The 14,887-nt window shown below is 40.8% G+C and overlaps 3 protein-coding genes across 4 annotated transcripts in view; 1 reads left to right on the forward strand and 2 right to left on the reverse strand.

Moving 5' to 3' along the window:
• Positions 1-55: 55 nt before the first annotated feature.
• LOC115113682 (centromere protein N-like) lies at positions 56-3,466 on the reverse strand. Its single transcript, XM_029641610.2, has 10 exons — positions 3,179-3,466; positions 2,947-2,992; positions 2,784-2,843; positions 2,547-2,620; positions 2,234-2,407; positions 2,016-2,117; positions 1,848-1,902; positions 1,599-1,708; positions 1,382-1,505; positions 56-355 (listed from the first exon to the last, which is right to left on the reverse strand). The coding sequence occupies exons 1-10, from the start codon at positions 3,347-3,349 to the stop codon at positions 267-269; spliced, it is 1,005 nt and encodes a 334-aa protein (XP_029497470.1). The 5' UTR covers positions 3,350-3,466; the 3' UTR covers positions 56-266.
• A 472-nt stretch (positions 3,467-3,938) lies between these two features.
• On the forward strand, positions 3,939-8,630 carry LOC115113683 (COX assembly mitochondrial protein 2 homolog). Of its 2 annotated transcripts, none has more exons than XM_029641611.2 (4): positions 3,939-4,278; positions 4,921-5,032; positions 7,994-8,065; positions 8,155-8,630. In XM_029641611.2, the coding sequence occupies exons 2-4, from the start codon at positions 4,952-4,954 to the stop codon at positions 8,236-8,238; spliced, it is 237 nt and encodes a 78-aa protein (XP_029497471.1). In that variant the 5' UTR covers positions 3,939-4,278; positions 4,921-4,951; the 3' UTR covers positions 8,239-8,630. The 2 variants fall into 2 exon arrangements, with proteins under 2 accessions (XP_029497471.1, XP_029497472.1); XM_029641612.2 differs by lacking the exon at positions 3,939-4,278 and adding an exon at positions 4,484-4,640.
• Positions 8,631-9,562: 932 nt separating this feature from the next.
• LOC115113684 (chromodomain Y-like protein 2) overlaps positions 9,563-14,887 on the reverse strand; it is a 47,199-nt gene continuing 41,874 nt past the window's right edge. The window contains exon 7 of the mRNA XM_029641613.2: positions 9,563-13,007. Within this exon, the coding sequence (XP_029497473.1) occupies positions 12,849-13,007 (159 nt within the window). The 3' untranslated portion in view covers positions 9,563-12,848. The remainder of the gene's footprint in view (positions 13,008-14,887) is intronic.

Genomic DNA, 14,887 nt, shown 5'->3' on the forward strand with positions numbered 1-14,887 from the left:
ATTCTTATCAACACTTGGGTGAAGGACTCTGAAAAATGCACTAAATTCATCAACATAATTGCAGAAATGTTTTATTTGTTCATATAAAATAAGTGAAACAAATTACATAAAACAAAACAGATGACATATGTCAATTGATTTATTCTGAAACAGAGTGAATGGGTAAACAATGTGTTCTAAAAAATACATGTTGAACCCCATAAAATGTCAACATTCAATACAAATATACACTACTTGTTCTTGTAGATCTTATAGTTAAACTTGATTTAAACTCCTTTGTCTGTGATAACAAAATAGTTTCTCCCTTTTTGTGTGATAGATGAGAGAAGAGGAGTGACTGGAGTTGACGCCATACCTGTAAAACACAATCACAAGCAATTACTGAGGGGATTCGTTTTTGCCCACCCTGTGGGTAGGCCGAGTTTACACAGCGTTAAAAGTGATTGGATTCGGGGGGGGGGGTTTAAAACTGGGCAGCTTATCTGGCATGGTAAGCAGGTGCCCCCACGAAACACAAGTGACGTAACACATGGAGTAATGAGTTAGGATTTCATGTTCACCTGAACAAGTGTTTACTATTGATAAATCACTATCGAACGTCCCAAAGAAAGCTAGTTTGAAAATTTGAACATACATTTTTATGAAAAAAAACATGTACGTTTCCGAATGATCCATCATGCTGCCATGTTGACAATATGACCAGGGTGCACACATTACTGTTAAATTTGGGCAGGGTACTCTGCCCTCACCGGTTTTAGCCGGTCATGTGACTGGCAATAGCCTGGTTCACCCCGGTTGAGTCTAATCGAATCCACTCACTCAATAGCAGACCCTCCGAAAAGCACCAAACAACTCAGCACATGTCTGGAGAATGAGATGGACACAGTGAAAGTCTGTCATGGTTCCTCTGCCCCCTTGTGGCGATGGACAGAATTTAATAAAGAAGTGGAGCCATATATGAGCAGTTAACTAACTAAAACCACATCAAATAAAACGTTATAATGCTGAGCATACACCTGGAAGGCTTAACTTCTCAACCTGAGGGTATGGAACAGAGTGCAGAGAGAGAGAGAGCAAAGGGCTCCTGAGTGGCTTAAATTTTTTTTTATGGTCTAAGGCACTGCATCTCAGTGCTAGAGGAGTCACGACAGACCCTGGTTCGATTCCAGGCTGTATCACAACCGGCCATGATTGGGAGTCCCATAGGGAGGCACACAATTGGCCCAGCGTCGTTAGTGTTTGACCGGGGTAGGCCGCCATTGTAAATAAGACTTAGTTAAATAAAGGTAAAACAAAAAACTAGAAGATGTGGCTCTTCCCATTGACAGAGATTAAAGGGGATATTAAACAAAGCCCAGCCCCAGACATATAGATACTGTACCTGAGGACACACAGTGCCTGAGTGACTCTAGGAGGTTGGTGCTGGCAAACTCCACCACTCCTCTGAAGGGCTCTTCTCTGCCTGTCAACGTTTTGTTAGAGTTATCTCGGAACTTGGTCTCCAGCTGAGAAGAGAGCAGAATACATAGTCACACACAGCACAGTAGGCACACGGGGAGAAAGCTTTTCGTAAACAACTATAGTTCAACTTCTTGCACCTTGTAGACAGCTTTTTGCAGTTGAGGTAGTGTCCCATCACCAAAGGCCTCACAGGCCATCTGAAGTCGGTTCTCTGTATTCTCAGCATGTTCTTTCTCTATATTGGGGTCTAAAATGAGAAAATAGTTTGTGTTTCACTGACATTCTAAATCAATATTCTATTGATATCTAATTAGTTGTGGTTGTCACCATGATTCGGTTCATGTATACATTACAATTGTATTTTATAAGCAGACAACAAAACATACTTCTAGGGACAGGATTCTTTTCCTGAAGAGGTTTTGGATTTTTGGTGGGGAACACCTATGAATGAAGGAAAAGGTGCAGAACACAGAATCTCTATAGTTAGTTCTATAGGCTTTCTTTGTTAGCAGTAAGCAGTGGGATGGTCATGATAAAGGCTTTTACAGGCCTACCTGTTGGTACTGCCTCATCAGTAGGTCTCTGATGGCGGTGAGGTTCCGTCCACTGAGGTGAGCGTCCTTCATAGAGCCATATCTTGTGGCCAGAACCAAGGCCTGTATGACAGAACTCAGTCTGTGAAACAGGAGATACAGACCCTAGAAACAGAATTCTAAGCATTGCAACATGACGTTATGAATCCCCTCAGGGGCAATTAGGAAAGCATCCTTGCCTGGTTTAAAAGAGGCTTATACTTTGAAGTCAAGCCGGTCACAAAGACATAAGGGGTCTGAAGATGGTGGACAACATATGTGGGTTTAAGGTGGTAAGGCTTTGTGAAGTTGTCCCCCCAGGCAACACGTATCCATATGGCCTCATCTGTGTGTTTCTTTATTTTAATAGACACCTTGGAAGGAAAGACAAACACAGGCATTGACTGAGATGGCACATGCAAGCACAGCAATTGGGGGACATTACAAGCTATTTTAATGAATGTTCTTTCTGTCTTTTCTACCAAGCATATAAAAGATGGAAGTCATACATACATGGCTGATGAGCTCTGTGAGGTTGGCCTTGAACTGTTCCTTGAACTGTGTCAGCTCAATAGATGGTGCATCCTCTGTGAAGAAAAATATACTTGAAATTAACAGTAATGCTGATTAGGCTACCTCTAATACCTTGGAACTCTAATATTGATTAGGGTCCACTTTCAAAAGGAACTTTGTGAGTGTCAGTGAAAGCACTTATAAATGTACAGCAAGGTATTAGAGACTTTCATTTACCCTCTGCATCAAGGAGCTCGAAGCCATGCCACATTCCCTGGTTCGGATTCTCAATGATATCTGGAAAGCATTGGTGAAATGTATTATCTATTACTGACAACTAAGTAGACCATTAGCTACTGAGGGGGGAATTAGTTCATTCACACGGTCAAATAACACTTACAGATCATTTCGAGTTCTGTGATGTGTTTCACTCTCAAGCCATTCTCCTGGGAAAGATACAAGTAGAATATATCAGAAAGGGTTGATTGTATAACAAAAATGTGGATTACACTTAGCCCATGATGAACTGTTAAAGTGAGTTAGATTAAGTTAACAAGTTAGCTAAAGAGAACATCACTAGAAAGCTAGTTAGATAGGTAACGTTAACTATATAGTCAAGCAGCTACATTTACCTCACAGAGAGCCAGTAGATGTTCCGTCAACACCCATTTTGGTTGTGTGAAGTCCAGCGAATGCAGGTCCTCCCTTGATAGATGAGCCCACTTGCCAAGCATTGTCTGGAGCATTTGATAAGGGATTCGTCGCATCAGACGTTGTAATATACGCTTTGTAGAGTCATCCATGCTTAAAATCGATGTTGTAACCAATTAAACTCTTAAAACGCATTAGAAAGCAAGCTAACAGCAGACACGCAAACTCAAAAACAAACCGCCGAACGAGTCAACCAATCGGATTCATTTGGTGGGTCAAACTTCCTGTTTCGTCATTTCCTCTTCAGATAATGTTTTCCACATATTCACATGCTTTAAACGTGTTTAGATGATAGTAAATGTGATTTAAGATTGTCCTAAATTAAACCAAAAACGTGTAAAAACTAAATAAATAGAAAACTGACATCTGGGATTTTGTTTCGTAAAAATGTATTCGTCTTTCCACTGCAATATGCGATGGCGCCGTCTGCTGGAGAGGCATAGATGCACAGTGTTTAGAATGAATTACATATGATGATATAGCTATAATGCATATATACTACAATCGTACATAAATATGTAATATAATGTGTTTTATGTTACAGTCTTGCAATGACTGGAGTTATTTGCTGTGTGCAATTGAGGGAATGCCCACCCACATGTGATCGACGATTAATGTGATTGGACCACCATCCAACGGGAGCGGGTGTTGATTTGCTACTGTAATGTCAATCAGAGTGTAGTCCTTTGCCTTTACAAAATATTGAGATAAATGTATATAGCTACCATCATGTCTTCCTTTTATCAAATAAATAACTAGGTTTACAATCGAATGCTATGTCTGAATTGTTAAACACATTTTTCAAAATGTGTACAGTAGCTAGCTAGATGTAAATACATCGACAGTAACCTGGCAGTAATAGGAGTTAAAACAAGGGGTTGAAAGAACGTTGCATTTGCCCTTTAGTGGTATTTCTCGCTACTACTAGCCACTTGCAGCTAGCGACATTTGGTCAACTTGCGATCAACGATATATTATATTCCCGGAAGATAGATATCTCAATGATATCCCAACTGAACTGGTAATATCTTTATTCAATTAGCTACCTTATTATATTCACAGCTTTAAGGTAATTCCATATTCCAGTATATTTTGTTAGCTAAGTTACTTACAGTACTAGTAGGACTATAGCTGGAACAGTCTAACTAGCTAGTTAGTATCATTCAATTGAACAATTTTTGTTTCCTTGGCCCCTTTGCTGCATACACTTTTGAGTCTATTTCAACCGGTCTCTGAATATGTAGCAAAGTCCATCTCCATACAACCACAACTTTATGACTTAATAACGACGCTGCCACTGCTAGCCTACTTGTTACAGTAGAGGCTGAATCACAGCTTTGAGATGAATCAGGATGAAAGAATGGGCTCTTATCATTGTGTCTGGTATGCTGTCCTTCATTAACCCACACAGGCAATGCTATCCATGTCTTTACCTGTATTAGTTTTAACCTGCCTACCTGTGTTTTACACCTGCTTTCTCTCTCATTGCAGGTAAGTGTAAACAGAAAACGGATCATCCCCATGAGTTCGCAGGATGGAGAGGGACTGGGTGGATGGAGTATAATTTAGAGTAGACCGTCATTACACAAACCCAAATAGTTAAATAGTAATTTTCAGTATACATTGTAGTCACAAACATGGTTGGTATTGTATGTCTTTCCAGTATTGTTGGAGTGGTAAGCCCTTAACTCAGAATGCACTCTGATCTGTCGCCTCACCTGCACACGGATGACTGCAACATACTGATAAACCTGTTGAAGCAGTGTCACACGGAGGTAAGATATTGTATACTTGCCTGAGAACCATCGACTGGGTCATTACATGTCATTTCAGCAAGCCTTTACACCCACCATCTCAGATTGTTCTGAAATCGTTTCTGTAGTAGAACCAGATAAGATTAGCATTCCTGAAACATTATTTGTTGAAATGTATTTGATCTCTGAGAAATTAAGCTAATTGATTGCTCCTAAATAGGACCTTTTAATTTATAGGATTCACATAATATTCAACAAATATAGTACCCAACATTCAATTTGGATCAAACTTCTTCCTACCATTGCGTAAAGGCATAAGGAATTCAAGAAAATGGTCAAAGCCACCCACCCCACCGACCCACCACACCCCAGGCCAATCCCACCCCAACAACCAACAGTATCAGTTTTCTGTGTTTCAGAAGTAGTATGGAGCTGTGGCTCTGGAGTATTGCTTCTTCACCCTTTGTATTGTATTCCCTGGGAATCTGGTGATGGTTTTTCCCCGTTTAGAGAAGTTATCCATTGAAGTCTCTTGCATTATTTACCATAAATGAGTGCGAAAGTACAAGGTTTTGCACACTAGATGCCTCTGTTCTTGCTACTGCTACCACACTTTTATCCATTTTGCTGGTCTCTTGTGGTTCTTATCAAAGGCCCAGTGCAGTCAAATACGTGATTTTCCTGTGTTTTATATATATTTACACACTAAGGGTTGGAATAATACTGTGAAATTGTCTACGTTTTCCCCTCCCCACTTAGACCACTTCCAGACAGTCCTAGCTAAATTCTTGCTTGAGAGATTGCTCTTTGCTAAGAAGCTATTTTTGTTTCATTTTGACAATTTTTATGGAAAACAACCATAGTAAGTTGCTTAATTGGTACCCAGAAGTGATTTGATATTGATATAAAAGCTTCTGCATTGGACCTTTAAATGGATCACAGCATTTTCTTTGAAACTTAGGGTTGAAAACCAATAGCGTTTGCTCATGGTGAAAATAAATAGTGTGGTACAGCCAGTCAGTTTGTCCTTCTTTTAACAACCTAATGCTTCAACCCAACTCTCCATGAATAGTCCAACAAATGGCAGCTTTCTGCGAGGGCTATCCGTATGTAGCAATTTTCATATGAACACTTTTCCTACAAGCCCAAAACTTGGGTTAGTGAGTAAAATGTTATGAGAACCCTAATAAAATAATACAATTATTAACCTTTGCATGGCAGTCATGTTTTTCAATACAATTAGTAGAAAACATCTCTGAATGTAGTGTGATTAGTGACATTTACCATTAAACCCAACCCAATACCATTATCAATGCAAAAAATGCTATACAGTGTGTGTTTGGGACTTTTACCATTGAAGACCATGAGACCATAATATTTAAATAATTAGAACTGCTGTAGCTTAATGGTTTGCTTGTTCGCCAGGTGTGGTCTAACTAACCCAGACCTTTTTTGAAGGGAATAAATCACACACACAGACACAAATTAAGCCTAAAAGAAGGCCAAACGGAATTGCTTTCATGGAGGACTGGCTTTAATTGTGAGGATGACCATACAATTTATTTTCATCATGAGCAAAAGATATTGGTTTTCTACCCCAAGTTACAAAGAAAATATTGTGATCTATTTAATAAACACAAGAGACCAGCAAAATGGACAAAAGGTTGTGGTGGCATTATCAGGAACTGCGGCACCTAGTAGGCAAAACCTGGTACTTTCACAATAATTTATGGTAAATAATTCAAGCAACTTCAATGGCTAATTTCTCTGAACGGGGAAAAAAGAACATCACAGGGAATACATTTCAAAGGATGAAGAAGCAATACTCCAAGCAGCAGCTCCATACTACTTGTCAGACATAGAGAACTGATACTGTATACTGGTTGTTGGGGGGGGGGGGGGGGGGGGGATTGGTGTGGAGGTCTGGGTGGATTTCTCATGAATTATGGTCCAAATCATAAGTTAGGTACTATACTGAAAAAAAATATAAACACAACATTGCACAGCCATAGGCCCTCCCACTTGGGAGCCAGGCCCAGCCAATCAGAATTAGTTTTTCACCACAAAAGGGCTTTATTACAGACAGAAATACTCCTCAGTTTCATCAGCTGTCTGGGTGGCTGGTATCAGACGATGCCGCAGGTGAAGAAGCCGGATGTGGAGGTCCTGGGCTGGCGTGGTTAAACGTGGTCTGAGGTTGTGAGGCCAGTTGGACGTACTACCAAATTCTCTAAAATGACATTGGAGGCGGCTTATGGTAGAGAAATTAACATTGAATTCTCTGGCAACAGCTTTGGTGGACATTCCTGGACTTAGCATGCCAATTGCACACACCCTCAACTTGACATCTGTGGCATTGTTGTGTGACAAAACATCACATTTTAGAGTGGCCTTTTATTGTCCCCACACAAGGTACACCTGTGTAATGATCATTCTATTTAATCAGCTTCTTGATATGCAACATCTGTCAGGTGAAATGGATTATCTTGCCTACGGAGAAATCCTCACTAACAGGAATGTAAACAAATACTCTTTTTGTGCGTATGGAAAATGTCTGCGATCTTTTATTTCACCTCATGAAACCAACATGCTGCGTTTATATTTTTGTTCAGTATATATTTATTGAAGATTATATGAATCCTATAAATTAAAATGGCCAATTAGGGTGCAATCAATTGGCTTAATATCTCAGAGATCAAATTATATTTCAACAAAATAATGTTTCAGGAGTGTTAATCTAATATGTTTAACTACAGAAACAATTTCAGAACAATCTGAGATGGTGTCAAAATCCTATTTTTTATGCTTTTTGTGGTGGAACGACTCAACAGCATCTTAAGAACATGTCCCACATAGACCTCCAACTGAAAGATCTACTGTATTGCTCTACAATGTAGCTGTTCTAAACTAATGTGTAGGAGCAGTCAAGTATAGCTACACTCTTACCTGTCAAAAAATATGGAATTAATGTCTCATCCTCAGCACAATGTCAAGAAGTTCTTTGGCCATTGCAATGATATGGACCGTGCCATGAGAGCTTGTTTGAAGGACGAGGTGAGGACTACCAGCAATTTGTTTTTAATTCTAAGGGATAGATGCCTACTATTGGTATTTTCACCAATGTTTCTCTTTCTGATCAACAGCGAATTGCAAAGAGGGAGAAAAGCAAACAACATGCTAAAGAGATGAGACAGAGGCTGAAAGACGGCCCTAAGGAAGACTTCTGAATGGCAGTAGACTGAGCCGATGCTCTGGGAAGGGACACAGGAACTGGGTATTGGAGGACTTGGGATTTACTGGGGCCTACCATGAGAAGCCTACTTTACTGCCTGGACATCTGGCCACAAGAGGTCTCTCATAATGTTGGTTTCAGTATGTGTGTTGGGTGGGGTGGATTGTCATAGACAGTGGTGGATGATAATTTCGCTACTCAGTGATCAGAGCTCATGTGGGGTGGGGGGGGGGGGGTGTCTGTTTTGAGGACTGCTATCATGGTTGATTACATATTTAAAGGACTTAACAAAATAATTGTTTTACATTGTCTGAGTTTCTGACTGGAGAATGACAATGATGAATGAACACTGGATTTCTATTGAATAAAGTTTACCAAAACACAGAATTGCCTTGATGTTATTTTCATTTGGGTAGTTAACCAATACTTTACTTATATGTGAAAGCTCCAAGCTCACATGACCTTTCATTCATTTACGAATGTGTCAGTGTCATATTCACAGCCTTATTCACCCAAGTCCTCAACAGATGCATAAGAGGGTTGTTCATATCCAGCTCCCATTCACCCTGAACAATCCACTGCATTTGTTATCACAGTAGAGCAGGCCGTTTTGACTCACCTGAGGGCTATTCTCAGCTGTGGTTGATTGTTATTGGTCTGGCACTTCAGTCAAATGAATAGTCTGGCTCCCACCCAGTGTGTGTGTGTGTGTCAGAACACAGAGGGGAAGCATCTGGACATACATAAGGTCAGTGGATCTTCCAGAGAAACACAATACAATGACCATCTATACAGCAGTTCGCACTAGGAATAACATGCACTTTGTAAATGTTAAGTGATCATTAGATCTTAATTATGCAGAATGAAACACTACAGAGACACAGCCATGGTTGGTATTGCCTAAATCCTGAATGAATGCCACTAGGTAATTGTGTGGAACATTGTAATATTTCATTCAGAGCAAACATCCCCCCTCATTTTCCTGTCTGGATGACTCACAGCGGTTTAGCATTAGGCCCCCAGTCATTTCTGGAAAGCAGAGTGAAATGGTGAAGAGGGTTATAGTGAGAGTGCAGAGGAGGAGGAGCAGCCCATTCATGTTTATTTTATGTGGTGTGTTTCAATGGAGAGGAGCCCAAGGACAGATGGATGCTCTTTTAGTTTGGCCTACAATATATTTATCTGATCCAAATGATGTGTGCTTTTATCCAAACAAGGACATTGATACTATACAAATGCAGCAAACAAAAATATAGTTTGTAGGTGTGATAACTAAGTAGGAACAAAACAGTTTTTAAACACACAACAAAAACACCATGTTTAAATTAATGTCATAGTTTATTCAAAGCAGCTTGACCCCCAAACTCTCACAACGTATGGATACAGCATCCTACAGACAAAAGATACAACTTCTAAGGCACCCCGAGGTGTGATTTTAGACTAGAGAAAGAGATGATAGGAGTTTACAAACCAAACCTAAACACATGGCTTACAGGGCCGGTCATAATATTCAAGGGTAAGTCCTCAACAAATGAATTATACATGTTTTACTTCAAATTATTCAAATGCATCATTCAAACACAATGTTTCTCTATTTGGGTTCTGGGAGAGCAGCCTGGTCTCAGACTATACGTAACAAAGTAAATGTAAACCAAGATACAAAGTAGTATGATATTTTACGTTTTTTTATGGTTAGAATAGACAGATGGTTACTTAAGGCAAAAATTTGTTGGTTTGGGGTGGATGGGTTGGTGTATAACGTGAACGTCTAGCAACCTAAAGGTTGCGAGTTCGAATCTCATCATGACCAAGTTTAGCATTTTAGCTAATTAGTAACTATACTTGCAAATGTTTAGCTAGTTTGCAACTACTTAGCACATTAGCTAACCCTTCCCTATCCTTAACCCTTTAACCTAACTCCTAAACATAACCCATACCTTAATACTAACCCCTAACCCCAGCTAACATTAGCCAGATAGCTAATGTTACCCACCTAGCTAGAATTGGTAAAATATCATACGTTTAGCAAATCGTAATATATTGTACATTTTGCAAATTTGTAACATATCATAAGAAACGTTTGATGGACATCCACAAATGAATACATACCATACGGAAGTAACAAATCATACTAAATGGGGAGCGTATGAATTTACGTACAGCATAATACAAAATGCTCTGAGACCAGGTTGGGGAGAGGTACAGGCAAAACTCAAATCTTGAATATATTAATATACATTTAATCTTACACTATACTTTAGCAATACACTGATCAACACGCAAATAATACATTAATTAGGGAAATTGTTATTCAAATATAATTGGGAATGGTTGATTAGAAATTGATAGAGCTTTGATTTGTCAGTGCTGTCAATAGCAATATTACTGTTTCAGGGTTTGGCATAAAGTGGGTATCAACAGCCTTTAAAAATAATGATGCTACATGTAACCATGTTTTTGTGTGTCTGTTGTGTCACCACTATCACACAGGGCAGATCTAGGGAAAAAAAGCAATTTACTGAGAATATCTGGAACAGAAGATAAGAGAGAAAGAGATGCCTCTGGGGAAAGGGAAACATTATGACACTGCCACCCCAAGGGGAACTTGAGCACTAACTTTAAATAAATACAAATAATGATTGTGCAAGATTTATAACATTGCTTACTATGGCAATACAAAACATACCCTGAAATGTAAAGCATTTTGACAGGCAACACAAGTATCTGCAATATTGTACATGCATATAGTTACACCATATAACACCTACATGGTTCATATATGTGTACAACTGCAAATATCCACCACTTCCTGAATGATACAAAACAATTTCCACAAAACTACATTTCATTATTGGGTAAACCAAAAATAGTTATCCATACATACAATATATGTAGATATACATTTCCCATTTCCTGAAGCCATCATCACATGCAGGTATTATCTGCTTCAGCTGCACTACTACTGCATCTTCACAACACAGACAGCCAACAGACGAAAAGTGCAGTGATTAATTTGGAACAGAACATCATCTTTCTGTGCTTTACAAAAATACACAATGTCTCACTAATAACCAATTGCAAGGTAATATCAAAATAATTATCTGTCCAAATATCATAGCTACACGTTTCACACTGTAATATACATGCCTTTATAATCAACGGGGTATCAAACCCTGGTCGTCTTCACGATTTAAGACTGCAGTAGCCCTCTGAGCTAAAGGCCGGGCATTAGCTCTGGGAGCCAAAAGAAGTCTTGAGGTCTCAGGCAAGGTTAGTCAACACAGAAGAGTAGATAAGCAAACCACTCCCGCTATACCTTTGCACTGTAACACATGTCATATATGTACCTTGAAGATAATGATGACGCTGCACATGTTGCTGCTGATATAATAATGATGACACACATGTCTCACCCTCTTACTCTCATTCTCTCTCTCTTTCCTCCCTTTCCCAGGGAGAGGTCTCCTGTTGATCTATCGACAGTCTCCACATTCTAATGAAAAGATGCAATCAGACAGCTCTGGTTCTCTATGGGAGTGTTGGTCGTGGTCAAAGAGGGCCCTTCTATATATTCACATTCAATCAGACAGCTCTGGTTCTCTATGGGAGTGTTGGTCGTGGTCAAAGAGGGCCCTCCTTCACATTCACATTCAATCAGAGGTCAAACACCCTTACTGACAAACCAAATACATGCAATTGAATAAACACTTCCAAAAGAGCATCGCAAAACGGTCTATATAAATCCAGAAAGAGTTCACTGTCAACACTGCCCATTCACAGTGACTTCCCAATTATGGGTGTGTATCATTGGGCATACCTACCTCTAACTCTTCCCCTGTGGCCCTCCTATTACACCACACCTAATTCAATGGACAGGTTTCACTTCAATTATTATTTACTTCTTTGGCCAGGGTTACTGCATTGTAAAGTGAGAAGATATATGTTCCACTCTGACCTCAAGCATAGCTTTGATTTTCACTACACCTCAGAGCCCAGGAGGACACTTCACCTCAAAACAGAAAGACTAAAGCAAGATACAAAAACAAACAAATAGCAGACTAATAGAAAATATATACACATGGTATGCTTTTTTTTGTATTTAGGATCAAATCTAAATACATTTTCAAATAAATAACTGAACAATGACATTAGCCATCAGATGAGCTCTTTTGCCTCCATGCACTCACACCACCGCTGTGCCTCCATTTTCCTGAAGAGCCTTGTTCACTGTCATGACTTCCTGTTCCAGGTCAATGCTTCCTCTGGAAGGGGTTAACTGAACTCCAAGCAGGCCAGTATGAATGCAGAATGAATCCTACAGATGAATCCTCTCCAGAAGTTGATGCTTTGCTCATCTTACAGGCAGGGACGTTGAGGGATGACCAAAGTAAAACAAACATTGATGGTGGTGCTCTGCAGGCCCAGATGTTGACGAGAGGAGATAAGGCCTCGGAGACTGGCAAACTGCGTTCTGCTGGTTGTTAAAGAAGACTGTTGGTAATTGAAGATCAAAGCCCTATATCTTCAGGGATGTTGCTCAGTAGGTAACTGAAGACCAGATCTCGTGGCCCATAGATAGTTCTGCAGGTGTGTGGAGGTGAGAGGTCAGTTATCATACACCTTGCTCTGCAGGTAGCTGAAGAGCGCCTCCAGTCCCTTGGTGGAGCACCACAGCTGTTTGAGCATTTGACACTCTTTCTCATTCACCTCCTCCAGGACCGACTTCAGAATGCTCCGCACCAGGCATTTAGACTCTTCTAGAACCTTTCACACACAGGGACAAACAGAGAGTAAGAGGCAGCCTGCTTCATAGATAGAGGCCCTTTATTTTCACACCCTTGATCTAGCAGCATTGTACTGTATTAGTTACAGAACCCAAGCACATACATACAGTGGGGCAAAAAAGAGGAGACTTTTAAAGTAGTTGCTTGTTTGTAGGTGACCAAATACTTATTTTCCACCATAATTTGCAAACAAATTCATAAAAAATCCTACAATGTGATTTTCTGGATTTTCTTTCTCATTTTGTCTTGTCATAGTTTAAGTGTACACCTATGATAAATTACAGGCCTCTCTCATCTTTTTAAGTGGGAGAACTTGCACAATTGGTGGCTGACAAAATATTTTTTTGCCCCACTGTATATACACTGCTCAAAAAAATAAAGGGAACACTTAAACAACACAATTTAACTCCAAGTCAATCACACTTCTGTGAAATCAAACTGTCCACTTAGGAAGCAACACTGATTGACAATAAATTTCACATGCTGTTGTGCAAATGGAATAGACAACAGGTGGAAATTATAGGCAATTAGCAATAAAGGAGTGGTTCTGCAGGTGGTGACCACAGACCACTTCTCAGTTCCTTTGCTTCCTGGCTGATGTTTTGGTCACTTTTGAATGCTGGCGGTGCTTTCACTCTAGTGGTAGCATGAGACGGAGTCTACAACCCACACAAGTGGCTCAGGCAGTGCAGCTCATCCAGGATGGCACATCAATGCGAGATGTGGCAAGAAGGTTTGCTGTGTCTGTCAGCGTAGTGTCCAGAGCATGGAGGCGCTACCAGGAGACAGGCCAGTACATCAGGAGACGTGGAGGAGGCCGTAGGAGGGCAACAACCCAGCAGCAGGACCGCTACCTCCACCTTTGTGCAAGGAGCACTGCCAGAGCCCTGCAAAATGACCTCCAGCAGGCCACAAATGTGCATGTGTCTGCTCAAACGGTCAGAAACAGACTCCATGAGGGTGGTATGAGGGCCCGACATCCACAGGTGGGGGTTGTGCTTACAGCCCAACACCGTGCAGGATGTTTGGCATTTGCCAGAGAACACCAATATTGGCAAATTCGCCACTGGCGCCCTGTGCTCTTCACAGATGAAAGCAGGTTCACACTGAGCACATATGACAGACGTGACAGAGTCTGGAGACGCCGTGGAGAACGTTCTGCTGCCTGCAACATCCTCCAGCATGACCGGTTTGGCGGTGGGTCAGTCATGGTGTGGGGTGGCATTTCTTTGGGGGGCCGCACAGCCCTCCATGTGCTCGCCTGACTGCCATTAGGTACCGAGATGAGATCCTCAGACCCCTTGTGAGACCATATGCTGGTGCGTTTGGCCCTGGGTTCCTCCTAATGCAAGACAATGCTAGACCTCATGTGGCTGGAGTGTGTCAGTAGTTCCTGCAAGAGGAAGGCATTGATGCGATGGACTGGGCCGCCCGTTCCCCAGACCTGAATCCAATTGAGCACATCTGGGACATCATGTCTCGCCCCATCCACCAACGCCACGTTGCACCACAGACTGTCCAGGAGTTGGCGGATGCTTTAGTCCAGGTCTGGGAGGAGATCCCTCAGGAGACCATCCGCCACCTCATCAGGAGCATGCCCAGGCATTGTAGGGAGGTAATACAGGCACGTGGAGGCCACACACACTACTGAGCCTCATTTTGACTTGTTTTAAGGACATTACATCAGTTGGATCAGCCTGTAGTGTGGTTTTCCACTTTAATTTTTGAGTGTGACTCCAAATCCAGACCTCCATGGGTTGATAAATTTGATTTCCATTGATAATTTTTGTGTGATTTTGTTGTCAGCACATTCAACTATGTAAAGAAAAAAGTATTTAATAAGTATATTTCATTCATTCA

Source organism: Oncorhynchus nerka, linkage group LG28 (assembly GCF_034236695.1).
Source record: "Oncorhynchus nerka isolate Pitt River linkage group LG28, Oner_Uvic_2.0, whole genome shotgun sequence".
In the NCBI taxonomy this organism is placed as follows: Eukaryota; Metazoa; Chordata; class Actinopteri; order Salmoniformes; family Salmonidae; genus Oncorhynchus; species Oncorhynchus nerka.

What these genes read in the sequence shown, in the direction of transcription:
- LOC115113682 (XM_029641610.2), bottom strand. Translation starts at nt 3,349, where the DNA reads ATGGATGACTCTACAAAGCGTATATTACAACGTCTGATGCGACGAATC. An exon ending in CACAGAACTCGAAATGATCT is followed by an intron (nt 2,844 to 2,946) that starts GTAAGTGTTATT and finishes AATGCTTTCCAG; the next exon opens with ATATCATTGAGAATCCGAAC. An exon ending in CAGGCACTGTGTGTCCTCAG is followed by an intron (nt 356 to 1,381) that starts GTACAGTATCTA and finishes TGTGTTTTACAG; the next exon opens with GTATGGCGTCAACTCCAGTC.
- LOC115113683 (XM_029641611.2), top strand. Translation starts at nt 4,952, where the DNA reads ATGCACTCTGATCTGTCGCCTCACCTGCACACGGATGACTGCAACATA. An exon ending in TGAAGCAGTGTCACACGGAG is followed by an intron (nt 5,033 to 7,993) that starts GTAAGATATTGT and finishes TCTCATCCTCAG; the next exon opens with CACAATGTCAAGAAGTTCTT. An exon ending in GAGCTTGTTTGAAGGACGAG is followed by an intron (nt 8,066 to 8,154) that starts GTGAGGACTACC and finishes TCTGATCAACAG; the next exon opens with CGAATTGCAAAGAGGGAGAA.